Raw genomic sequence first — 26,016 nt, 5'->3', positions numbered from 1 at the left:
GCATTGTAATAAAGTGGCCATAAACTTGCAGGCTTTTGTATAGATGTGAAGTGATGTTTTGGCACAACTTCTGGATCTGTTCTAAATTTGATATACCAGGTGGCAATGCCAGTATTTTGTTTGGTAAAATCATTTCAACCAAATTGAAGCTTTCTTCTTGGTTGTTAGGGCATAATTGAACCATATTTTGACTCTTTTGGTGGAAAGTGACCTGATGAAATTCCACGGTGGAGACCCCGGCCTGGTGGCACTTTGAGCTGGGTCTTAGCCACGGGCCTGGGTTTTTCCCTGGTGTTTTCCTTCTTGACTCACACACCTGGCGGGGACCAGTCCTGTCCACTTTCTTCTCCACCCTCTTTGGCCAGGCTTATTAAGAAGTGATCGGTAGGCGTATTTTCTCTCTTGTAGGGGTTTGACACGTTTTTTTCCTAGTTAAAAGAATCCCTCACACCTGATTGTTAGGTGGGCTGATCTTGAGTAACGAGGACAAAGGTGCTTCCCTGATGCCTTTTTTCTTATCCTCTGTTCAGCAGGGTGATTGTAAAACTGGTCATCTTTTCATGGTGACTTTGTTGATGTCAGAAGGAGCTGGAGCTGGGTTGCTGGTCATCTTTTCGTGATGGCTTTATTGATGTCAGAAGGAGCTGCAGCTGAGTTGCGCCCCTTTCCTACATCAGTCCTCAGTGCCAGCGGGCTCCCACTTCACACACGTAGCAGATGGAAAGGCCGGGAGGCCTGAGATTGCGGCTCCTGGGGAGGCCTGAGCTCTGCTGTGGGCTGAGCACTGACTCGGGGGCGGCCTCAGGAGCACACGTCTGAGCTCCATGTTTGTGCACTGTGAGGAAGAAGGCAGGCAGGTTTTCTTTTTCCAGCCTCTCTCTGGTCATTTTCATTGTGCAGGATACCAATACTAGAAATGGTTAAAAGTGGAAGGTATAGGACTGTGAAGATGGTTCTGGAAGGACAGTGTTTGAACAGGCGTGGCTGGCCTGGAACGCTACAAGCAGAGGAGGAGGAAGACAGCTTGTTACTGGGTTTCTTGCTTTTGATATAGTGGGAACCCGGCCTCTGGCGCCAACTGCTTAATTCAGAACATTAAATACCATTCATGTTGAAAGGGAGATGAAACGAAATTCACTTAGTTTTTTCAGAGGTCTCCAAATAGCCATGAAAAATCAATTTTTTTCTGCCACCAATTAATGTCAGCCACTCTGTGGCTTTAGGTGGCTGCCATGATGATGCAGGGAGCTGGGCCTGCCAGGCCTCCAGGCTGGGGTCGCAGGCTTGTGCTTCACGGGAGTGGAAAGGGGGGCGGGCTGGCTGCTTAACCCCTTCTGTGTCCTGAACGTGGCCTGTGGTGCTGTCCGCCTAAAAGCGTGGGGTCGCGGGCTTGTGCTTCACGGGAGTGGAAAGCGGGGCAGGCTGGCTGCTAAGCCCTTCTGTGTCCTGGACGTGGCCTGTGGTGCTGTCCCCCTGGAAGCGTGTGGGCCTGGTTCTACCTGCGGCTGGGGGCCTCCATTAAGGAAGTCAGGTTTCCCACCATGAGAGCAGGCCCCTGTGGCTCTCGGGAAATATTCAAAGAACTGACTTGTCACAGCCTCCGCAGGCCCCTGTAGCCTAGCTCTCAGATCACACATGTGTGGGTTTGGCATGTTGGGAACTGATGGTGGGCTTTGGATGGTGGGCTTCCTCCTGTCCTCCCACGGGGCTCCCCAGGCCTCCACTTGGCTGCTTCTGGAAGAAGGGCCTGCCGATCGCCGTTTCCAGGACAAGCCCCTGTTTTCCTCAGCTGTAAAGCTGGTGCTTAGGAGTAATGATGGTTGGGTGGTAGCTTTTCCTCCTCTTTCTGGCTTGGAAACCAGCATGGCCTGCTGTTACTGGAGCAGATTCTGTTATGAACGCATCATAACCCTGTGGGGTGGTTACAGCATCCCAGACACCGCATGCCCCTCCCCTGCTCGGGAGGCTCTTGGGTCCTCGGTGCTTCCGTCTGTCCCCCTGCTCGTGTCCCCACAGGAGCTACTGCCGCGGGCTCCCTCTGACGGGGGTCCTTGCCCTCCCGTGTCTGCAGCCTCCCGACCTCCCAGGCACCCTGTGCTCCCTCTGGCTCAGGGCCTTAGCACACAGACCTGCCTGCCAGGAATGCCCCCTCCTCCACCCCTCCCTCAGAAAATGTGACTCCCTTTTTTGTGTAGGCACCTCTTCCAGGAATCCTCTGGCCCTCAGACCCCAGCCTGTCATTAATCCTGGAGTTCTCCTTCTGAGTCCTCACATCAAGTATACTTGACTGATTTGGATAATTAGCTAATTTATTCAACAGCTATTTACTGAGCACCTATGATGCATTCTAAGTGTAAGTATACAGCGTCAGCTTCCTTGATGGCTCAGACGGTAAAGAATGTGCCTGGAACGCAAGAAACCCGAGGTTCGATCCCTGGGTTGGGAAGATGATCTGGAGAAGGAAATGTCAATCCACTCCATTATCCTTGCCTGGAGAATTCCATGGACAGAGGAGCCTGGAGGGTTACAGTCCATAGAGTCGCAAAGAGTCAGCTATGAATGAGAGACTACACTTTCACTTTTCAAGTTGAAGAAAACAGGAAATCCTCACAACCTTGGCTTGAAACGGAGTTTTCTTTTTCTCACACAAGTACAAGTCTGGCCACAGACAGCACTGGCCTGGTGGGGCCGGCAGTGTTGGGGCCAGAGGCTCTCTCGTCTCGGCTTTTACTCAACGGCTGCCGCAGCTCTAGGCATCACATCTGCAGTGTCAAGAAAGGGAGAGAGGGGAGGAGATGGTGCCAGCCACACAAAAACTTTTTTAAAGTTAAAACAAGCAGACTTCTCCTTATTCATTGGCCAGAGTTGTCACATAACATTTGCTACCTGTATTGGAGTTTACATTCTAGTGAAGGCAACACATGGCAAATGAAATTAGTATAATTTTATGTGACACAAGTGCTATGAAGGAAAAGAATGGGAAAGGATGGATAAAGGAGATGGACTGTTTCAGGAAGATTTCTCTGAGACAGTGACTTTTGAGCAGGATTGTGAACTAAGTGGCGGAGGCCACGGTACCAGTATGAAGGAGGCGTTTCGAGCGGCCTGAATGGCGGCGCCGGCGCTGAGGCCAGAGCCGTGTCTGTGCGCAGGCGCAGGAGACGCGGGTGAGTTGCGCTCCCAGCCAGAGGTGCGGTCAGAAGGACGGGACGGCCCCAGGGTGCTGCGGGGCTGTGTAGGCCTCATGTGTAGGAGTAGTGATGGGAAAGGAGGAGATGTGATTTCTTCCTTAGGTCTTTATTTTGTTCAACCATATATTTTTCTTTTTTTAAGATTCAGTTGTTCTTGGCTCTGCTGGGTCTTCTTTGCTGCGCACAGGCTTTCTCTGGTTGTGGCAGGTGGGGGCTCCTCTCTCATGGTGGCGGCTTCTCTTGATGCAGAGCGCAGGCTCTAGGTGTCTGGGCTTCAGCAGTCGTGGAGCCCAGGCTGAATCGTCCCCTGGACCAGGGATCAAACTGGTGTCCCTTGTGTTGCAAGGCGGATTCTTAACCACTGGACTACCAGGGAAGAACTCCCCCCCCCCCATTTTTTTGTAAGTCAAATAAAATTTCATACCCCAGAGTTTTTATTTTACAAAGAAAAGTAGTAACAGTCCTTTGTTTGATGGCTGTGAGATTGAGACAATGATAAATGTAGAACATTTGCTGACATCATCTGTATATTATGTTGAATTTTAATAGTTTTTATCCTTGGAAAAGAATTTCAAGTTTACTGTAGAAAACTCAGAACATGCAGGTAAGAGATGCAGGTAGATACTTTTAAATCATTCTACCATATCTATATTGATAGTCTAAAATACACTTTTACTTCAGAGCACTTTTGGATCTAGACAAAGGCTGCAGAGATCGTTCAGCAGGATTTGCTTTCTGTGGGTAGTTTTCCTCCCCTGGCGGACCGCATTTGTCTCATTCCAGTTGTGAGCCCCTGAGCCTGGGGCTCATGTATAGGGCGCTTGAGTAGACATTTACTATTAATCCTTACTCATGGCGCATTATGCAGTCTGCCTTCTCTCCCGCACGGGTTGAGCTCATCCTCAGTCCTCGAACTGTCTCCATGGTCTCCACCACAACTCCAAACCTCTGTGCCCACCCATTCTTTACACAGCGGCCAGAGAATGTCTTTGAAAAGGCCAACCTGGTGGATTTGTCCCCAGCGTAAAGCTCTGGGGCGCCTCAGGGACAAAGCAAGGCTCAACGCTGACCCACGGAGGCCGTGTATCTGCCTGCGGTTCTCTCTGCAGCGGCTGGGCCTCCTCCCTGGCCCCCTGGCTCTGCTCCTGGGCTCCCTCCCCACCCGGCCGGCTTCCCACGTGCACCTTCTCGCCTGGCCAGCTCCTTGTTGTGATTCCGGTCTCTGTGTAGATGTCATGTTCTCCAGACCTTCTCAGCTGTTCCCCTGCAGCAGGCTGCCCTGCTCCCCTGGGGCAGCCGCCCTCCCCGCCTGGCAGCAGCCTGGCCGTGAGTACTGCCAGGCTGCCAGAAGCCTGCTTGGCCCTAGGCTTGGTGCTTAGGCCGTGAATGTTGGAGAGTCTGCAGTGAGCAGCGTGTTTCCTGGGTCTTGTTCCCTTTGCAGCTTGCTTATTGGGGTCACAGTCATGGCCTTCTCTGGGCGGGCGTCCGTTGATGGGATTCCCTCTCAGAGCTGGCGGTGGGTTGGCCTTCGGGGCCTGGGGGCGTTTCTGTGGGGGTGTTGGGCAGGCCTGCCACGTTTGTAGGGCTCAGGATTCCGTCAGCTTCTTTGTGCCGCCGTGTGCATGGCAGCCCCGTGTGTGTCTGGCATTGTTGTTTTCCAGACGGCACCTCCCACCAGCCTGTGTTGAGACGCCCTGGCTCCCTGATGTGTTTGCCTGCTATTGAAACCGCGCCCTTCTTGCTGCCCAGTTCCAGCCTCTGAGGGTCCCTCCTGGTGTCTGTGACGCCCCCGTCTCTCCTGCTGGCTTCCCCCGACCCCTCTGCGAGGCCTGCCAGCTCCACGGGACCTGTAGCACGCCTGCTGTTTCAGCCTGGGCTTGTCTTCAGCACACACTCCACGCCAAATGGCCCAGCGCTTCTGTCCTGGGGACACATTATCCATTACATAGTAGGATTCAGTATTCAGCTAATTTTTACTCTTGCTCATGGAAGGACTCTGTGCGGAATGTCCTGGTTGTCTACAGGAAGGGAAGTTGTGCACAGGCTTCTGTGGAGTCTCAAATGCCATTTCTGGCAGAGTTGGTATAAAATATTGTAAAAATTGCAGCTTTTCTTTTTCTGGCAAAGTAGCCGTCGGTGGGTTATGGTGCATTATCTGACGAGCAGGGCGCTGCTACTGCGCTTGAAAGCCCACAGGCGCTCCTGAAAGGACAGCCAGGCCGAGGCCGGAGTCCTCGGGGAGTCCTCACGTTCAGGAACACTGAAGTAGGCTTTGATTTCCATCCTGTTTACCCAGTAAGGAAGTCTAAGGAGCTCACTCCCTCAGACTTCACGTAACTACATGATCTGCTGCATGGATATGGCTGGAAGTGACACGCCACTTGTTCAGAACTGAGATTTTGAACTTGCCAGGTATTCCTGTTAAGAATGAGCTGCCCTTTGTTGGTTCTTGGCGTGATTTGTGGTTGGCCCCCATGCTCTGTGAGGCCGGTGGAGCTGGTTCTGAGAGAGAGAAGTCAGCCGCACGCAGGCTGTGAGTTGAGCCCAGGTGGTGGTCCGGGCAGTGCTGTGTTGGCAGGTGTGTGCCGCTGCAGACCACGGGGCAGCACGGCGGCTTCGGGCCAAGCTTCGGAGTCCTCGTGGTCCCCTCAGAGGTGGAGGAGCTGGAGTGTATGGCTGTTACTCGGGCCAGAGGCAGCCCTTCCAGCTCAAGAAGCTGGCTGGCTGCCCTTCCCTGCATTCCAGGCCAGTGGCCTCCGAAGTGCAGCCAGTCTGGGCTGTGCTCAGGAAGCTGGCATGACATGCCAGGCCCTTCTCCCAGAGGAGCGAGGAGGGGCCCAAGCTCGCTCGTGCTCCCAAGCGGGGGACTCCCTCGTGCCCCTGCGCCCTGAGTCACCTTCGTTGCCCGCCCCTGGCTTGCTCCGCACACCTGGACATGTCTCTCCAGCCTTTGCTCGGAGAAAGGGTGAGGGTTGGGTGTGTGCCGAGCCGGACAGAAGTCCTTTCCAAATGCAGGAGTACCTGGCCCACCCCATTCATGGCTTTTCCCATCTTCTCCAGCTGGGCCCACAGAATACCCCAGTGAGGTTGGCGAAAACAGTATTACTATTCCTATTTATTGTTGAGAAAATTGAGGCCTGGGAAGGACATCACCGTTTGACCTTTCTCTTGGTTGGCGCTGTGCCAGTCTTACTTTCTGTAGCAGTGCCAGTCCGTGTCCTTGAGGGGGTCGGACACAGACAAAGCCCTTCTGGCAGCTGTCCTTCTTCCTGGACGCTCGACGCAGGTGCCACGGGCCTGGCCCCACGCCAGCTCTGAGCTCCTGCCTGGGCCTCGAGTCCCGGGACACGTGAGAGGGAGCCCGGGCAGCAGGGCACTGACAGTGGCCGGAGCATCCTGTTCTCTCTGGGCGGCGGTGCCTGCGGGGCCTGCCGCGTGCCTGCAGTCCCTGGAGCTCCCACAGGTGTATCCTGAGGCTTGGTACCGCCTGTGGCTGGACGGTGGCCAGTCTTGGTTCCTACTGTTTTCTGAGCTTCTTCCCAGAACTTCTGTGAGTCTTTCAGTAAGTTGCTTTTGTGCTTAAATTAGCCAGTACCGGTTTCCCATGCCTGTAAGCAGGCGAAACAGCCTGACGGAGGCCAGTGCTTCTGAGCAGGAATGGGTAGGGGGCAGGGGTCGGTGAACAATTGGCGAGTACTTACTTGGTAGAGAAACAAAGCTGCTTTCTTCTTATCCCCCTAATGCGCCCTTGAGCCTTTGGAGTGATGCTGGAGCACCATGGGGTTTCGGGAATGCCGCTTGACGTCTTCAAGGCATGGCTCGTTCTTCTGTCCTGGGCTCTTGGGGGGCAGAGGCGGCGATCAGCATGGCCTTACATAGGGAAAGAGCAGTTGGCCAGGTGGTGGTGGTCAGGCTCTCTCTCGCCCTGTGGCTGCCGGCTCCTGCCCCACGTTTTGTGAATATGTGATTATGTAACAGCTGAGGTCACTTACAGCACCGCACACGCGCAGTACCCTGTGTAAGCACCACCTGAGACGCCCTTGTGGCTGCGTCTGCTGGGTCAACCTCGAGAGGAGAGGCTCCAGCATGTCTGCTGCTGCTGCGGCTGCTGTGCCAGCCTGCAGAGATTAAACATGTCTGCAGTTCCTGTGGCTCTTCAAGTTTTCTTCCAGCTTCCCTGCTCTTGCCTGGCCTACCCTGGGTTCAGCGAACAGAGGTACAGCAAGAGACATTAGGAGCAGGTGGAAGGCACAGGGAAGGGAGAAGAACCTGGGGCAAGAGCGGTGGAGGTGTGCTGAGGTTTCCCAGTAAGGTGGACAGCAGGCTGCGTGGTGCAGACTGGACAGTCAGGGACGGGGCAGTCTCTCGTGTCCACACCCGGAGACTGGAGCCCTCGATGCGTGTGAGAGCGCCTGTGGCTTATAGGGCTGCAGGACAGCCAGTTGGCTCGGCCCCTGGAGCGTGAAGGCAGCCACGGCCAGCAGCCTGCAAGTGGCGAGCATGGGTGTATCCCAATAAAGCTTTATTTACAAAGCAGGTGCTGGGCTGGGTTTGGTCCATGGGCTGCAGTTCGCTGACCCTGCTGTGGCCCCTTCACGTCATTAGTGTTTTAGCTGAGGGGTGGTTGGCGTGGGAAGAGCCCAAGTGTAATGAGTGCCGGGCGCCCTTCCTCAGGGAGGTGAGAGTTGGTGGGGAGTCCTGGAGGATGGGGTGGGAATGAAGGAGCTGACAGTGAGAGATGAGTGCCTGTGGAGGTGCAGCTGGCGAGGTGCAAGGGAACGCGTTGTCCAGGGCAAATCCGGGTCTGAGTGTGGGCAGGGATACGTGGAAGTGCTGTGTACAGGAGAATTTATGCAAGGTGACAGTTTTGGTCAAGTTCATTTGGAGTGTTTTCGGGACACAGAGGTCGAGAGAGCAGGTAAGCAGGCGAGCTCAGAGGGTGTACCCTAGACTGCTGTGGCTGAGGGTGGAGCTCTGGAGAGAGGAGTATTAGTAGAGGCGGGGCAGGGGTCCATGCGGGGAGGAAGCAGCCCAGTGCTGCTCCGGGCCAGGTGGGCTTCCCACAGCCCTCACCTCTGGAGTCGAGAGCTTTGTTTTTAATGTCAGTCGGCCTAAACCGTGGTCCTGGCTTCTCACTGCTCTTAGTACAGCTTCTCTTTCTTGTAAACCTTTGCTGAGTTGACCAGAATTAACGTCCCTCAGAATTCACATGGATGGTACATCATGGGATAGCGGTCATACACTTCTTTGAACAAGTTCTTCCTCACCCTTCTGGTTGCCACTAGACCCCCCTCCGAAGCCCTTCTCCTGAAATGGAGAAGGTCACATGCAGAAGGTCAGAGACACAGATCTTGTTCCCAGCTGTGTCCCCCTGTTCTAAGAGGTGAGAAGGGATGAAGGGCTGCCCTATTGCTAAAGTCCTTACATTTTGGGTCCCTTTAAAAATTGAAAAAAGGGGACTACCCTGACAGCTTCCCAGGTGGCTCAGATGGTAAAGTGTCTGCCTACAATGTGGAGACCCGAGTTCGATCCCTGGGTCAGGAAAATCCCCTAGAGAAGGAAATGGCAACCCACTGCAGTTTTCTTGCCTGGAGAATTCCATGGATGGAGGAGCCTGATAGGCTCCAGTCCATGGGGTCGCAAAGAGTTGGATACGACTGAGCGACTTCAGTTTGTAGCTGAAATTTGTGTGCTTTCCAGAGCGAAAGAGCCGTGTCCAGCGAGCATCTGCCTGGCCAGCCACCTATTAACACGGGGGCCATTGTGTTAAGAGCAGAGTTGAATTGCACTGTTTCTGTAAGTTCACTCCATAATGCTCTATTAAATATACTTTATTCAAAGTATTAAATGGTTTGTCTTTAGTTGTCATTAAAAAAGTTGTTGGTAATTGTTTTATTTTAAATAGTTTTAGGGACTATTTAAGAGAAGCTTTAATTTCATCTTTGACTATGCATTGGTTAAAGATAAATGAGAAGAAAGGGAGATAGTAATTTAAGGAAACGAAAGGAGAATGCATTGCTGTTCTGTGCAATTACGGTAATTTTCTGTCTCCAAAGTAACTGTGTTATAAAAATGACACATTATGATTAAATTCAAAAAATGGGAAAGAAAGCTTCGGAAGTGTTTCATGTCTTATATAGCTGGGGCTTCTGTTACGCTTTAGAAGTGACCAAACTCTTTCACATAGGCTTAACTGTAGTGATTGTTCTCTCTAGGTACTTGGGAGAATGGATGAGACCTGTGAAATGAAATACAAAGTGGTGGACAGCCCTCTGGGGAAGTTGGAGATCTCTGGTTGTGAGCGGGGTCTGCATGGGATAAAGCTGCATGGCGGGAAGACCCCAGACACTGGGTGAGTGAACGTCCTGTGTGACACCCACGGCCTGTGTTTAGAGCAACAGAGAGCATATGGGTATTGCTTGCTCGCCCCTGACCACAGGGTAACACGAGCCCCACGCTACAAATCACAGAAGTTAGCGTCTCGCCAGAAATGGTAGGGCCGCGAGCGTTCTTTTCAGCACCTGTGCTTGTTGCGCAGGCCCCTCCCACCTCTGACCAACCACAGCAGCATACCCTGGAGTTAGGAGCCCCAGGACACACTAATGTGTACATACACAGAGGTGCCGTGCACAGCAGCATAACCTGGAGTTAGGAGCCCCAGGACATACTAATGTGTACATACACAGAGGTGCCGTGAGCATTGAACACTTTGATTCTTAAATAGGCTGGGGGGATCCCTCTGGAAATTTGGTGACAGGGAGCTGCTTGCCTAGTCTTGATTTTTAAATTGGGACCAGCCTTCACTGTTCATCAGCTTGCCAGGTGAGTTTTATTCCAGAGTCCTGGACTCGCTTAATCAGGAGCCCCACTGGGGCTCTTGGAAATGGTGTCTGACGTTGGCGTGTGTGTGTGGCTGAGGGGAAGGGTGGAAAATCCCCTTTTCAGAGGAAGTTTAGCATGTTGCCGTTTCTAATGGAACTCCCTTCTCCCTTTTTTTGAATGCTTTCTGGTATTTTCTCTAATTGTAAAAACATAAAGTTAAAGCACTTTTTAATGTTTTCTTGTGAAATGTAACATTCCATTTCCTTCATTCATTGATTGTGAATAGCAGTTGTATTAAAATTGCAGTTCTTGTTATTTCTGACAGAAGAGGGAAAAACCACCCACTCCTCTGCTCTGTGTTTGTCTTAACTGGCTAATAAACACAATGCCAGGAACGTTAGATAAAGAAAATACATAAGAAACATAAAAATTGATTTAATGGACCCCTGTCAGAGACGGCCGTAATGAGCACAAGTGCAGTAATAAATATCAGTTTTCGCCGCCTCTGTCGAGATTTTTCCTGTAGAGCTGCATGTTACAATCAATAGTCTTTTTTAAGACCAAAAAATAAGCAAACCTTTGAACTATATGAATACAGTCTTCTCTATTTCTATGAGAACCATCTGGCTGTAGTGCTCAGAAAATCACAGGCACCAAATACTTAGTAGAGAAAATGTCATTTTGTCCTTTAGCATGTTTGTTGCACAGTAAATCACAGAAATTGTGTGTTGAATTTTTTTTTCTTTTTTTTTAAAGACACAGTGACTTTGGGGAAGAAAAGGTAGGAGTAAAGCGCCTCTTAAAGGGCCCCGGGTGCCAGTCCCCAAGTGCGAGCCTCTTAAAGTGCCGCGGGTGCCAGTTCCCAAGTGCGAGCGCGGAGGGAGGACGCGGCTCAGCCTTGCTTCTGCCCTCTGTGCTTCTGCGTCGAGGAAGGATCAGGCTGTGTTGCAGGAAGCAAGCTCCTCCACCAAGGGCTTCGCGAGACGCGGCCCATTTCTCTGGGGGAGAAGCACGGGCGGGTGGGCAGTAAGCTGAGTCTGCTGGGGGATGGTCCCTGGAGTCCGGCCCCCAGCTTTCCCCTCGGCATCTGCAGGCTGGGCTCTGGGTGCGACGTGCCACAGCCCACTCCCGAGCAGAGCTTGGAGAGGAGAGGAGGCCCTCCCGTTTCAGAGCAGCCCTGGCTCCTGTCTTACCTCACTGGCCACACCAGGCTGGAGTATGGAGGTGGCTGGGTGCTGGCTGAAGTTAAGGCTTCTGCATGGAGGCGATTGGTGTGTGTATTGGGGGGGCAAACCAGGGATCTGTTACATGTGGTTAATTTCGAGGGAAGGGGAGTTCAGAATTAGAATAGCATAAAAATTATCTCTGTGAATACTCAGAATTAATAATTTCATTTACAAAACCAAGGCAAAAATTGCATAATATTGTAAAATCCATAGATTTTTAAGTCATAAAGTTCAGTGAGTTTTTGCAGATATGTAGAGCGATGCAACCACCAACCCAAAGCAAGATAGAAAACACTCCAGGAAGTTCCCTCATGCCCCCTTTCAATCAGCCCCTCCCCCTGGCATCCAGTGTTCTGATTTCTGTCATGCTGGGTTAGTTTTGCCAGTTCTTGAAATTTACACACATGGAGCCATACAACATACACTGTTTTTTTATTTGATTCAGTGATGTTGTCAGAGTTCACCCACGTTGTTCTGTGCATCACAAAGTAGTTCATGCTTTAAGAAGTAGCAGTTTGTTATGTGACTGTACCACGGCTTGTTCATTCTCATGTTGCTGGACAGCTGAATTGTCCAGTTTGGGGCCACCATTAATAAAACTGCTAAGAGAATTCTTGTTCAAGCCTCTTTATGGAAAGATGTTTTCATTTCTCTTGAGTGAATTCCTAGGTGTGAATTGCACGGTTGGATTGCATGGCAAATGGATGTGTAACCTCCTAAGAAATTGCCAGCACTTTACCCCGTTCACCATTTTTGCGTTTTTACCAGGGATGTTGGAGAGTTTGTGTTGTGCTCTCGTGCTTGGTGATGGTGGTTTTTAGAGGTTTAGTCATCCTGGTGGGTATGAAGTCTGCGCGCTCTCTGTGGTGACCTGCCCTTTCCTGCTGACTGATCTTTGAACACTGTTCTCAGTAAGTATTCATTGTGAGGCAGGTCTCTTGTGTGTTTTTAATTGGTATTTTCAATTTGTGGTTCTGTTTACAATTTGGTGATCAGATATTTGTACTGATCATTTTCTCACATTTGGGGACATGTTTTTATTTTTCTACTAATGTCTTTAGTGAATAGTTTTTAATTTTGAGGAAGACCAACTATTTTTTCCTTTCTGTTCAGCGTATTTTGTGTCCCTAAGAAATATTTGCCTGCTCTGATTTCACATTCTCAATTATTTGAAAAACATAATTTTAGCTTTTCCTGTTTAGATAGGTATTCCATCATCTCAAATTAACTTTTGAGGTTCTCAATTTTTTCCAAGTTACTTAGTTGTTGCAGCATCATTTGCTGAGGGAAGGGAGTGGGGAACCAATTCCTTTCTCCAGGGAATTGCCTCGGTGCTTTTGTTGAAAAACAGTCACATGACCATACATGTGTGGGTTATATGTGTCTGGACAGTGTTTTGTTTAGCTGATCTTTTCATCCATTCTGTGCCAGTGCTACACTGACTTGATGTAGCTTTGTGATAAGTCTTTGAGTCTTCCAGCCCCCCCCCTTTTTTTTCCTGAAAGATTGTCTTGGTTTCTAGGTTTCAATTTCCCATATGACTTTTAGAATCAAGGTGTCAGTTTCTCCAAAAATGCCTACTGGGATTTTGATTGGAGTTCATTGAATCTATGTATCAATTTTGGGAGGGTTGACATCTTAAATTGAAGTTTCCAGTTCATGATTGTGGTTTATCTCTGCGTTTGTTTAGATTCTATTTAATTTTTCTCAGTAATGTTTGGTAGTTTCCAGCTTGAAGATCTGTGTGTATTTTGTAAAACTTATTTCTAAATACTTTGTTTTTTGACGATACTCTAAATCTGCTTAATTTCTTTTTTTTCTTTTTTTTTTTTTTTTTACTTTTAAACTACTGCTGCCCCACTCCAGTGCTCTTGCCTGGAAAATCCCGTGGATGGAGGAGCCTGGTAGGCCACAGTCCATGGGGTTGCTAAGAGTCGGACAAGACTCAGCGACCTCCCTTTCACTTTTCCCTTCCTGCATTGGAGAAGGCAATGGCAACTCACTCCAGTGTTCTTGCCTGGAGAATCCCAGGGATGGGGGGCCTGGTGGGCTGCCGTCTGTGGGGTTGCACAGAGTCGGACATGACTGAAGCGACTTAGCAGCAGCAGTGAACTACTGTTGCTGGTACATAACACTAAATTCACTTCTTAGTTCCAGGAATTCTTTTGCAGTTTCCGTAGGGTTTTCTCTGTAGAAAATCATGGTGTCTGTGAGTAAAGGCGCTTTGCTTCTTCCTTTCTGGTCTTTTTGCCTTCTGTTACTTCTGTTGCACTGACTAGAACCTCCAGTCTGACAGTGAATAAACATCATCACAGTGGACCTCCGTACGTGTTCCCGGTCGTGGGGGAACAGCAGGTGACTGCTGCCCTTGTTGGCTTTCGTAGGTGACCCCTCTCACTCTGAAAGTGCTTCTTCAATCTGTTGAATTTTGTTAAAGAGTTTTTGTGGATTTGTCAACATAATCATGTTTTTCTCCTTTGTTCTTTAACTGTACAATAAGTTAATTGTAGGAGCCTATATCAACCTTGAAACTTTGTACCACGTCATTTAATTCATGGTATAATCTTTTTTTTCCCTTACATATTGCTGGTTTAAAAATGCTACTTTGGGACTTCCCTGGTGGTCCAGTGGTTAAGAATCTGTGGGTCAGCTCAGGGGAGACCGGTTCCCTGGTCCAGGAAGATCCCATATGCTGTGCAGCAGCTAAGCCCGTGGGCCGCAACTACTGAAGGCCGCGCGCCTGGAGCCTGCGGCCTCGACGAGAGAGGCCACCGCAGAGAGAAGCCACGCGCCCGTCTAGAGGAGAGCCCGCGCGTGGCAACAGAAAGCCAGCACAGCCAAAAATGAAGAATTGAAAGATAAATGTGCCGTTTAGGATTTGTGTATTTTAAGTTCGTGAGGGGTGTTGTATATAACTTTTTCTGGTGATGTCTTTGTGAGGTTTGGGCATTTGGGTTTTTCTGTCTACATGAAGTGAATTTGGAAGTGGCCCCTCCTCTGCTTCCAGAAGAGTCATGTCGTGGAGCTTTTTCCTCAAGTTTGCTGCCCTCTGGGTCTGGAAGGAAGGCTTCTGGTAAGACCTGCTGTTTGAGAGAAGGGGGTGCTGCCCTTGCCCACCTCTAGGGGGCTTTCCCACCACTTGGCTTTTTGTAGGTAGAGCCATTTGCACCCTCCAGGGCTGTGTCCTCCAGCTGCTGTGGTGGGGGTGGCCAAGGGGCTGTTGAGCAGTGCGTCCTCAGGATGGTGGTCCCTGTCCTCACCCTCCTGAGTGCTTGTGAGTCCAGCATCGGTTTCCTCTGAGGCCTTGCTGCGTTCTTCAGTAGGTCAGTTAGAAGTTGGCCCCCAGCATCTGTCTGTAGTGGAATTCCTTCCACCCTTCTGTACAAAGTAGGATTCCTGCTTCCTGTGTTAGTCTGTTTACTTGTACATATGGCTTCATACAGTGGTCATTGATTTCATTTTTGCATAAGATCCATTACTCACCTTTCCTAAAAGTGGGAGTGAGGAATAGCAGTTTGGAAAGTGGTGTAATAGTCCCACTCTTGTAGCTTGCTGCCAGTGTCGTTTCCATTAACAACTGTCTCGTTCAGGCTTTTTGCAAGAGCTTGACTGATCCCCCCACACCGTCTTCTGTGGCAGCAAAGCTTTGGACTCATTGTTATTCGCCACAATGTCTAAAATCTAAATAAGGGTAGGAGGATATATTTGTATTTCTAAGGTTATTTTGGGCTTATTTGATTTTCCATAAAGTTGATCATAGTATTTGATTACTTGAAAATGGACTGTACCACCCTGGATTATACTTAATGTTATGGAAATAGGACTTTTGGATCTGGGCGGCTAGAGAGAACTAAGTGGATGTACTTTCATGTCTGTCAAAGAGTTATCTTTATTTTTCATTTTTTAATTTGTTCTATATAAAGCTTTTTAGAAAAATACCAAATGCAAGTGAAAAAGTTATAGGCCAGCCAGAGTAAACCATTGTAAAGCTTTCTGTGTGTTGAAAAATTTAAAAGCACATGCAGGCTGTTTTCTGCTTGATAAGAATATATAGTTCGGGATGATGTTGTCATTCCTGCCTCCTGGTGTCCGGCCTCGCCACCTCTGGTGTTGAGGATTGGGAGGAGCATGGAGGTTAGGCGTTATCTCCTCTGAGGACTTGGGTGGCCAGCCAGCCGAAGGGGATGCACCAGAACCCCCTGGGGCCTGAGAGAGTGTCATGGCAGGGCCTCTGTGTTCCTCCTAGGAGGAGGTTGACCCTCGGGCACACTGCCAGGCTTTCACCTTGGAAGGTGCTAACGCCCTCACTCCCCTGAAGGAAGGAAGATGCCTTTGAGGCCTTCATGAAGGGATGTTGGACTCAACGTCTGATTGAGTCCTTTGGTTTGAATGGACAGTGACTGCTGGTTTCCGTATGCATTTACTGCTTTTCTGTTTATCTTTAAATATTTAAGGGGACCATCAAGAGAACGTGAGGCTGTTGGGGGTCTGTCTGGGGTTGTCGACCCTGCTCAGCCTGGGGCTGCTGCATGCTGAGTGGGACCTTGGTGCCCTTTGGTCTGCTGGTTCCAGGTCAGGATAGATCCTGAGAGTCTGCACGGCATGAAAACCTTCCCTGGATGCTGCTGAGCTAATTCTTCCCAACAGATTGGGTAATTTTAATACAGACGTAGCACTTGCTTTATTGTAATTGGTCTTTCAGGAAGAGAAGGGTATTCTTAAGGATAAACACCTGAAGAAGTGCTCCCGGGAAGGGGCGCTGGAATGGGCACCGCAGGAAGTTACCTGCAGCCAGTTTAGGTGTCTCACGGCTTTTCTCCAGTAGCTCAAAATAATGATTTGTGTTGTGTGTGCTGAAAAATATAATTATTTTATTTTACAGAATGCTCCTTAAGGAGGTCTCTGGAGTCAAATAAGCATGTCTCTGAGAGGAGAACTTGCCAGGCTCTGTGGCTTCACACAAATAATCTGTTTTTAGACCAAGTGCTTGGATGCCCTGGTGAGCCTGCGGCCTGGCGGTGTCGAGGGGCCTCCCTCTGCACGGTTTCTGGCTCAGGGCTCAGTTATCAGGAGCGTGTGGGGAATCCCTCTCCTGACTTAGGTCGTCAGTAGCCCAGGTCAGATTGTGCAGGCACTTCACTCCCAGGGTCCTGTACAAGCGAGACGCTGGCATCTTCAGGCGGATGGCTGACGCGGTGAGGGGGAGTGGAGGTGGAGCTCTCGGGGAGTGTCTCGGGATGAGTCCCTGTCCCCAGACGGGCCGTCCGGGGTGGCTGTGCGGCAGCGTCTCGGGGCTGCTTTGTGAGGCACAGGTGAGCGAGCGCACAGTGTGCCTTCGGGTGACTGCAGGGCCGCATGGTAGGTGACCGGCCCTCTGCGCGGGGCCCCTGGGGGGCTCCTCCTGGGTCGGCTTTGCAGCTTGTACCACAGAGAAGGTGGGTACAGGCCCTCGCACCACAGGCTGGTGCCACATGACCACAGAAAGGAGTGATGCGCACGTTACTGTGCGGTTTCTGACCCGGAAAAGAACAAACAGGCTTCGCATGGCTTCACTGGCTTTCACCCTCTTCTCTTTCTTTTCCCCTTTCCCCTAAGTTTTTAGCCTGTTGCACAGGCTGTCTGTTGCCTGGGCAGGGCGAAAGGTGGGAGCAGGGTGACTGGGCATTTTTAAGCAAGTGTTACTGAGATTTAGAACTTTCCAGATCCACGTAAGAGAAAAGAGCAAGGCGAGAGTTTTATTTGTCGGTCTTACTGCTGCATTTCAGGGTGACAGAAACGACAAGACTTCCACGCCTGTGTCCGTGGGTGGGTTCATTTAACTTTCAGTTTGCCAGGGTCCTCTTAGAAGGAAGAAATGAACAGTTGAGTAACAGCTACAAATATATGAGTTCTAAATATGAACTCCAAACTGTCAGAATGAGGTTTTTTTTTAAACAAGTTTCCAGCAATTGAAGTACGGGAGCACTTAAGAGTAAAGGAGGTATGTTGGCTGATTTCAAGCAGAGGGAGTGGGTGCTTTCCTCTGTGGCATGGGAAAAGTCCTGAAATCCTCTAGATGTTGAACCTCCCCTCTCTCCATATGCCTGCTTTTGAAAGGCTGGCACTGCAGTTTTCCCAAAGAAGCAGGTCTCCTGTGGCCTCGACACAGCTGCGAGAAGCCTCGACTGCTGCGAGGCCTTGCCCTTGAGGAGGAGACGCAGGCTGAGCGGTGTGTGCTCCCTGGAGGACGTTCCTGGCAGCACCCTCACTGGGTGCAGGACTCGTGAGTCAGACCGCACTGGGTTTACCCTCGGCAGGAGGGCAGTCGCGACCTGGCTAAAAGCCTTGGGCTCTCCCGTACGAGGGTGTCGTACAGTACTTCTCCTCCTCTGACTTTCTTCACTCGGTATGACAGTTTCTGGGTCCACCTGTGTCGCCGCAAATGGCGTTATGTCGAACCTAAAAAGAAATGATGCAAGTGAATTTAGAAAATGGAAAGGGACTCATAGACTTAGAGAAGGATCTCAGAGTCGCCTGTTGTTTAGTTTCTAAGTCGCGTCCGACTCTTTGCAGCCCCGTGGACTGTAGCCCGCTGGGCTCCTCTGTCCATGGGATTCTCCAGACAAGACTACTGGGACAGGTAGCCATTCCCTTCTCCAGGGGGCTCTTCTCGACCCAGGGATCAAACCCGCTCGCCTGCATTGGCATGCAGATTCTTTACCACTGAGCCGCCAGGGAAGCCATATTTAAAGTGAATGACCTACAAGGAGCCACTGTGCAGCACATGGACCTGCTCAGGGTTATGTGCAGCCTGGGTGGGAGGCGTTTAGGGGGAGTGGACACGTGTGTATGTATGACTGAGTCCTTTTGCTGTTCACCTGAAACTTATCACATGTTAATCATTTATACCCCAATACAAGATAAAAAGTTTCCAGAAAAGCCAGGGGGCTCTTCCACATTTTCTCCAAGCAGCAACTCTCACCTTAAGGAAAGGGTGTCTGATGTGTGGGCCTCACCCTGAGGCTCACAGGGCCTAGACCGTGTGCTCTCGTGGGGTTCCCCTCAGGACCTGTGGTCTCGCAGGGCCTGTCCTGGTGGAATTGGCCAAGTCAGCAGTGCCCCCGTGGCCCCTGGGAGGCGTCCCTGCCATGTGGTGGTTGGGCCTGGACGCTGCAGGCCTCCTGCCGCCTCCTGGCTCATCTGCCTTGGAGCCGCCCCTGTCACTGTGCCTGCTGGCCAGCCCCCTCTGGCCAGTCCCCTCTGGCCAGCCTGTTGGCAGTCCGCACCCTGTTCCATGCTCTAATTAGCTGTGGTTGGGAAAGTTGGTTAAAAGGCTTGTTCAGATTGTGAGAGAAAGGCGGTTAAACTCTGAAAGAAGCAGTGGAGTTTATAACTGTGTTGTAACACCTCGGAGGTCATTTCCATTTTCTTCTAGAGCCCTTTTCCAGAGGGGTTGGCTTGCCAGGACTCAGGTGTCAGGGCTCCACTCGGATGGGCCGGGCCTCACACATGGAGCTGAGTGCCGGCTGCCGCGTGCAGCCCCTGGGCAGCTCCTGGCCCTGCACAAGGGCCCTTTGTCAGCAGAGGAGTGAGGGGGTGAGGGGACTGCTCCCGGAGTCCTGAGGGAAAGCTGCGGGGGGAAGAGGTGATCTCTCTACTTACTCTGGTTCTTGGCACTGACTCCACGACAGAGCTGACCTTTCCTTCCCTGGTGCTGCTTCTTGACATGAGCGGTGGAGCAGGGCCTGGAGACAGGCCTGGTCAGGGTTTAACAGTGAGAATTGGGGTCACTTTTGTGCTGGGTGCCTGGATGTGGGGGCTTCCCTGGGGGCTCAGCTGGTAAAGAATCCGCCTGCAATGCAGGAGACCCCGCTTTGATTCCTGGGTCGGGAAGATCCCCTGGAGAAGGGATAGGCTACCCACTCCAGTATTCTTGGGCTTCCCTGCCTGGATGTGAATGTCTTTGAAGTAGAACGTTCACCAGTTCATGTCTCATTCAGAATAAAACAGATATGGTGGTGCGTCTTTCACGTATTTGCCTTCCTAACATGTGATGTGTGCACCACGGACATACAGTATGTTCATGCTTACATGCTGGTGTTTCAAGCTCGTCTGGTGGCGCTGTGCCCGTTTCATGGGGGACAGAGCTGATGATGCCACACACGTGCTTGGTGGCTAGAGCTCAGAGCCACTCCTTCAGACTCTCTGCTCTGTGCCTCACGGCACCCCCACTCCGCTTTGTGAACATAGCGCTGTGTGGGGTCTGAGACCGCTGACTGTACTTCTCATGTTTTGCCTTTGGATTTTATTTCCAGAATTTTTTTGTCGTTCATGTATATGTAATATTTTCTGGTATTTAAACCATCTGCGATTAGTGAATAATGTTCAGCTTTTGTTTTCAAAATGTTACTGTGGTTTAAGCTGTAAACTCTCAAAATACACTTGGTTTGTTAAATTTATTTTCTTTAAATTGTGTCAGTAATTAGGTCAGCTCCTTGATACTAACGTACAGGATAGTTCTTGAATGCTGATCAGTTTAGAATTTAAATTGAGTTAAAGGTTAAATGAGTTTAATTTTTGAGTCGAAGTGAAGCATTGTCTGGTGTCAAATTCATCTAGAATTTTTATTTCCAGTTGCTGTATCAAGCGACAGAAGTGGGTCTTGCTGTAATGAAAACGTTGAATAAATTTAGGATTAAGTTAGAGTCACTTGTTTGTTCACTCACAGCACATGAGTGCCTGCTGTGTGACAGGCCTCGTGCCGGGGGACACACATTGGGCACGGTGCAGTAATGAACGAGACGGCTCCACCTACACGGAGCCCTCGCCCAGCACAGGACAGGCCTGGTGGGCGGTCAGCTGTATTCCGTCCTTCCATGGGGGGGTGTGTGTGCACAGACGTGGAGGTCGCTGCAGTGGTCAGGGGCCGGGGTGCGGGCCTGAGCCCAGTGCCTTGACGGTAGAGCCAGACTGCGACGTTGTCTGTGGTTGGCCAGCGGGGCCGGTGTCCGAGGGCCGCAGGGACCTGGCGGGGGAGGCGTGTACAAGGGCCCAGGCTCCAGCTTGTCATGACCGGGTGATGGTGCCGGCTGTCGGGGTAGGCTGTGGGGACGCCACAAGGAGGAGAGGCGCGTCTGGAGGGACAGTTGAGTAGGGAGCTGGTCAAGAAGCAGCACCAGAGAAAACTGAAGGAGAGGGAAGACGTGGGAGGATTGAGGAGGAGGGAGCTGGGGGAGGTGGGGGACGGGCCATTTGGCGGTCGTGTTGAAATTGCTGTGGGCCTCTGCTCCCTTGGTGTCAGGCTCGCGGGGGTCTAATACTGACTTCCAGTTTCTTCCAGTCTCTGATCTCGGAAACCAGCACTTCCCAGCCAGCTAGTTTCAGCTTTACTGGTGGAATTCAGGGCAGTGGTGGTGGTTCACCAGGTGTCTGCAGTGGAAATGGCTCGATCCAAAGTTGAGATGGGTCCCCCATAGCGTGGAAGTGCTGTGCGAGGGGCCCAGCAGGGACCTAGACCCACAGTGCCAGCAAGTGCACGCCCAGTGTCTGCCACCCTCTCTCAGCGCACGGAGCTTCGTGTCGGGTTGGGGGACAGGAGCCAGAGAGCGTTGCGCGGTTCTTGGCGTCTGAGTGCCGCTCTTCTCTGCAGTGTCCCTTTGGGCTGAGCTGCCTCACCGCTGCAGCTCCAGGCAGTGGGGAGAAGCGCTCAGCCTGCTCTCTGCCCAGCGTCTGTGTCTTGGCTTTACCTCCTCCGTGCTGCTTGCTTCCGGAGCTGTCACCCACTTATTACAGGTCTTTCTTGGTTTCATTTTACTAGTGTGTCTCCGCTAGTAAAGTAATGCTCAAAATTCTCCAAGCCAGGCTTCAGAAATACGTGAACCGTGAACTTCCAGATGTTCAAGTTGGTTTTAGAAAAGGCAGAGGAACCAGAGATCAAATTGCCAACATCCGCTGGATCATCAAAAAAGCAAGAGAGTTCCAGAAAAACATCTATTTCTGCTTTATTGACTATGCCAAAGCCTTTGACTGTGTGGATCACAATAAACTGTGGAAAATTCTGAAAGAGATGGGAATACCAGACCACCTGGTCTGCCACTTGAGAAATCTGCATGCAGGTCAGGAAGCAACAGTTAGAACTGGATATGGAACAACAGACTGGTTCCAAATAGGAAAAGGAGTACGTCAAGGCTGTCTATTGTCACCCTGCTTATTTAACTTCTATGCAGAGTACTTCATGAGAAACGCTGGGCTGGAAGAAGCACAAGCTGGAATCAAGATTGCTGGGAGAAATATCAATAACCTCAGATATGCAGATGATACCATATTTATGGCAGAAAGTGAAGAGGAGCTAAAAAGCCTCTTGAAAGTGAAATAGCAGAGTGAAAAAGTTGGCTTAAAGTTCAACATTCAGAAAACGAAGATCATGGCATCAGGTCCCATCACTTCATGGGAAATAGATGGGGAAACAATGGAAACAGTGTCAGACTTTTTTTTTTTTGGGCTCCAAAATCACTGCAGTTGGTTACTGCAGCCATGAAATTAAAAGACACTTACTCCTTGGAAGAAAAGTTATGACCAACCTAGACAGCATATTCAAAAGCAGAGACCTTACTTTGCCAACTAAGGTCTGTCTAGTCAAGGCTATTGTTTTTCCTGTGGTCATGTATGGATGTGAGAGTTGGACTGTGAAGAAGGCTGAGTGCCAAAGAATTGATGCTTTTGAACTGTGGTGTTGGAGAAGACTCTTGAGAGTCCCTTGGACTGCAAGGAGATCCAACCAGTCCATTCTGAAGGAAATCAGCCCTGGGATTTCTTTGGAAGGACTGATGCTAAAGCTGAAACTCCAGTACTTTGGCCACCTCATGCGAAGAGTTGACTCATTGGAAAGGACTCTGATGCTGAGAGGGATTGGGGGCAGGAGGAGAAGGGGACAACAGAGGATGAGATGGCTGGATGGCATCACTGACTCGATGGACGTGAGTCTGAGTGAACTCCGGGAGTTGGTGATGGACAGGGAGGCCTGGCGTGCTGTGATTCATGGGGTTGCAGAGAGTCAGACACGACTGAGTGACTGAACTGAACTGAACTGAGAGCCCCAATGTGTCTATTTAGAAGCATTTCCCTGACACCCTCCATGCGATCTACACATATGCATATACACCCAAACCTTGGCTTGCAGACTATATTCAGGACACCTGCAGATTCTGAGGGGTTCCATGGAAGAACGTTGGTCCTCCTGGACCGGCATGTACTCTTAACTTTTGGCATCCATTGGCAGAATGCTCACATGCGTTGTGTGTTGGGAGAATTAGAGCCTTCTTGCTGTGATGGTGCTTGTAAAGCTGCTGCTCGTGTGCCTTTCTCCAGAAGGCCCGCCTCTCCATCCTCAATGGCCGACAGAGGTGAAAGTGCCCTTGCTCTGCGGCTCCTTCACGGGACAGTGGGTGTGTCCATCGCTCCTGAGGGAGTCGCCGTGGGAACCCTCAGCTGGGGCAGCAAGCATTCTTCTGTTTCTCTACATGGTTTCACACAGGTCAGGCTGGGCTGGGGGCTCCTGGGCTGAGCACACGGCTTGGGGAAGACGTTTCCTCTCATCCTGAAGAAGCTGTGTTGCTGGGAGCCGTCCCCCTGCAGCTGAATGTCGGGGCAGGGTCACTAGGCAAAGAGTTTCCATGTGCAAATTCTGCACATCCCAACCGCAGGTTTCTGCCAGGCTGTTTAGACCAGCTAAAAATGGAATATAAACAGTTGCAGAAGGATGCAGTTAGGAGGAGAAGCATTTCTAAGAACGAACCCGTTGCAGTTGGCAAATGTACACCTTAGCCCATTGCAGTAGGGAGATGATGGCTCTCTGTTGTTGTCATTCATTTCTCAAATAGATGTTTTTTGGTCTAGTATTTGTACGTGAGTGTTACGTATGCACACATGCATATATAAATATATATATTCTAGACATTTTTTCTTTAATGTTTCCACCAAAAATACGTACTTTTAAATGTAGGAATAAAAAAATTGTTCTCAGTTATTGAAGCTCCTCCAGAAGTAACTTCCCCCCATAGTGGTTTTTCCTTTCTAAAATTCATCTGGAAAAACACTTAGGTTTCTGAGCTTTATTTTATCCAGTTCAAGACTGTTAGGAAGAGTTATTGTATAACTGAGCAGTGCTTTTATTAAAAAGAACTGGGCCACTTATTTGCCTTAGAGTTTCTGGTGTGTTTACATCTTTTCTAGGTAAACAAAACTTTTATTGATGATAATATTTTGAGACTAACGCCCTTGTCACCACCAGTGGTGCTGAAAGCCCTCTGCTGCCTGCTGGTCTTAGGTGCTGTCTGAGCCCACGTGCAACTCCCAGGTGTCTGTGGGACCATCTGGAGCACTGGGGGCTGGTTGGTGGGGCTAGACAGAGGGGAGAGAGGCGCTCGCCCCTCTTCTGGCCTTCGGGAGGTGGTGGGGGAGCTGGGACCCGACGTGGACACAAGTACAATGAGTGTCAGGAGGCCAGGTCTGTTTTTTAATTGGATTGTTTGGCTTTTGAATGTTGAATTGTATGTTTATATATATTGGCTATTAACCCCTTATCAATCATACCATTTGCAAATATTTTCTCCTGTCCAGTACATTGTCTTTTTGTTTTGTTGATGGTTTCCTTAAAAATGCACAGGAAGAACTGAATAGACATTTTTCCAAAGAAATGCATATGGCCATTAGGCACAGGAAAAAGATGCTGGACATCACGAATCATTAGGGAAATGCAAATCGAAACCACAGTGAGATACTACCTCATGCCCGTTGGAACGGCTGTCCTCAAAAAGAGCACAAAAAACACATTTTGATGAGAGCGCGGAGAAAAGGGAACCCTCCTATATTGTCTGTGGGAATGTAAATTGGTGTAACCACTGTCGAAAAGAGTATGGAGGTTTCTCAAAAAAATAAAAACAGAACTACCATATGACCTAACATTTTCATTCCTAGGTATATATCTGAAAAAAAGGAAAACACTAATTCAAAAAAGTACATGCACCCTAGTATTCATAGCAGCATTATTTACAGTTGCCAAGATATGGAAGCAATGTAGATTTCCATCAGCAGATAAATGGACAAAGAAAATGTATATATGCGTGTGCACACACACACACACACACACACACACACACACTGGAATATTACTCAGCCATAAAAAGAACGAAATTTTGTCATTCACAGCACCATGGGTAGACCTGGAGGGCATTATGCTAAGTGAAGTAAGTCTGACAGAGGAAGACAAATACTGAATATAACAGAAAAGCAGACTCACGGGTGTAGAGGACAAACTAGTGGCTCTCCGTGGAGAGGAGGGGGAGGCGCACAACAGGGGCAGGGGATTAAGAGGCGCAGGCTGTTCTGTATAAAGTAACCTGCAAGGACACATTCACAACACGAGGAATAGACCCAGCGCTTTATAATGACTATAAATGGAGCTGGTGCTTAGTGACTAAGTCATGTCCAACTCTTGTGACTCCATGGACTGTAGCCCACCAGGCTCCTCTGTCCATGGGATTTTCCAGGCAAGAATACTGGAGTGGGTTGCCATTTCCTTCTCCAGGGGATCTTCCTGAGCCCATGTCTCCTGCATTGGCAGGTGGGTTCTTAAGCCATAGATGAAATATGACCTTTAAAAGTTGGGAATCGTACACCTGTAACTTATATGACATTGTACATCAACTATACTTCAATGAAAAAAAAGGCAGAAGTGGATCTGGACCACATGCTCTGTGTGTGGCGTTGTTGGGTGGAACCGTTAAACCCGAGGCCCGCAGGTGGCCTTGTGCCTGTCCAGGGAAGGAGGTAGAGCCGGACAGGCGATTCTGTCTCTCTGACCCAACCTCTGCTCAGACCCCAGCCTCCTCTGCCAGGCTGTCTGGGTCTGTCTGTCTGTCTCTTGGCTTCCATCAGTTTGGACATAGCTGTGAACTTCTTTTCAAGGACTTGAAGAAATGCTGACGTTTACTTCAAATGTTAACTAAGACTCGTGCAGGTGAATGGCAGGGATTCCAATGAACAGATGTTAATACATTCTGAGTGCTTCTCTGCAGCTGACTCTTGAAACCTCCTGGATCCCTGGACCTTGAGCATTGTGAGGGACCTTGGGCACTGTCCAGACCAGCCCTGTTATTTTCCAGGTAATGGAACCAAAGGCCAGGGACTGAGTGTGCTGCGGGGATGCCGTGCAGCCTGGTGAAGGCTCCCCATCTGCGGCTCCCTCTGCTGTCCTCGAGGCCTGCTTGGGGCGGACTCCCCGGCCGCAGCCGTCTCTCGTTCCCCGTGTGCTCGCCAGCTGAGCAGCTGCGCTTGCCTGACCCTGTTGGTCAGCATCCGACAGCCCATCCTCGGGCGGCAGTGGGGTCTGGAGGGTCGTCCTGGAGCTTCACAAGGCATTCGGCTCTCTGTCTCTCCCTGTCTTCAAGGCGGGTCCAGTTGGGTGGTGGAGGTTCCAGGCCAAGAGCAGGAAGAACACCTGGTGTGGAAGGACAGGGGTTCTGGTCAGGTCCTGGTTGCTGGAGTCCGAGTCCTCAGGGAGTGGCAGATGGGCAGGAGGCGAGGAGCGGCCTGCGGCGGATTCGGCCACTTCCTCCCTGCCGAGCACAGCCCCGGCCCCTGAGTGCAGGCAGCCCATGGGCACGGCCCACTCAGGACCCGCCTTGTAATGGGCTGTAGTGTTTCATTTCAAAAAGTGGCAAACTGCGGCCAGTTGGTTTCCCTATTAGAACTCACGTGTTACATTGGCGAGTATGTTGAAGGAGAGAAGGGAGTGTTTT

At 50.3% G+C, this 26,016-nt stretch overlaps 1 protein-coding gene across 3 annotated transcripts in view; it reads left to right on the top strand.

Annotated features, from left to right (window-relative positions):
* Positions 1-26,016, top strand: part of MGMT (O-6-methylguanine-DNA methyltransferase) — a 278,866-nt gene that overhangs the window by 41,973 nt on the left and 210,877 nt on the right. For 2 of the 3 annotated variants that reach the window (XM_027528875.1, XM_027528874.1), the window contains exon 2: positions 9,407-9,543. In XM_027528875.1, coding sequence (XP_027384676.1) covers positions 9,419-9,543 — 125 coding nt within the window. In that variant the 5' untranslated portion in view covers positions 9,407-9,418. Of the gene's footprint in view, positions 1-8,891; positions 8,988-9,406; positions 9,544-26,016 lie in introns of all 3 variants that reach the window. The other variant, XM_027528876.1, reaches the window with a different exon arrangement.

The sequence above is a fragment of the Bos indicus x Bos taurus genome, chromosome 26 (genome assembly GCF_003369695.1).
Source record: "Bos indicus x Bos taurus breed Angus x Brahman F1 hybrid chromosome 26, Bos_hybrid_MaternalHap_v2.0, whole genome shotgun sequence".
Taxonomy (NCBI): Eukaryota; Metazoa; Chordata; class Mammalia; order Artiodactyla; family Bovidae; genus Bos; species Bos indicus x Bos taurus.
This window is presented reverse-complemented; position numbering and strand designations above follow the sequence as displayed.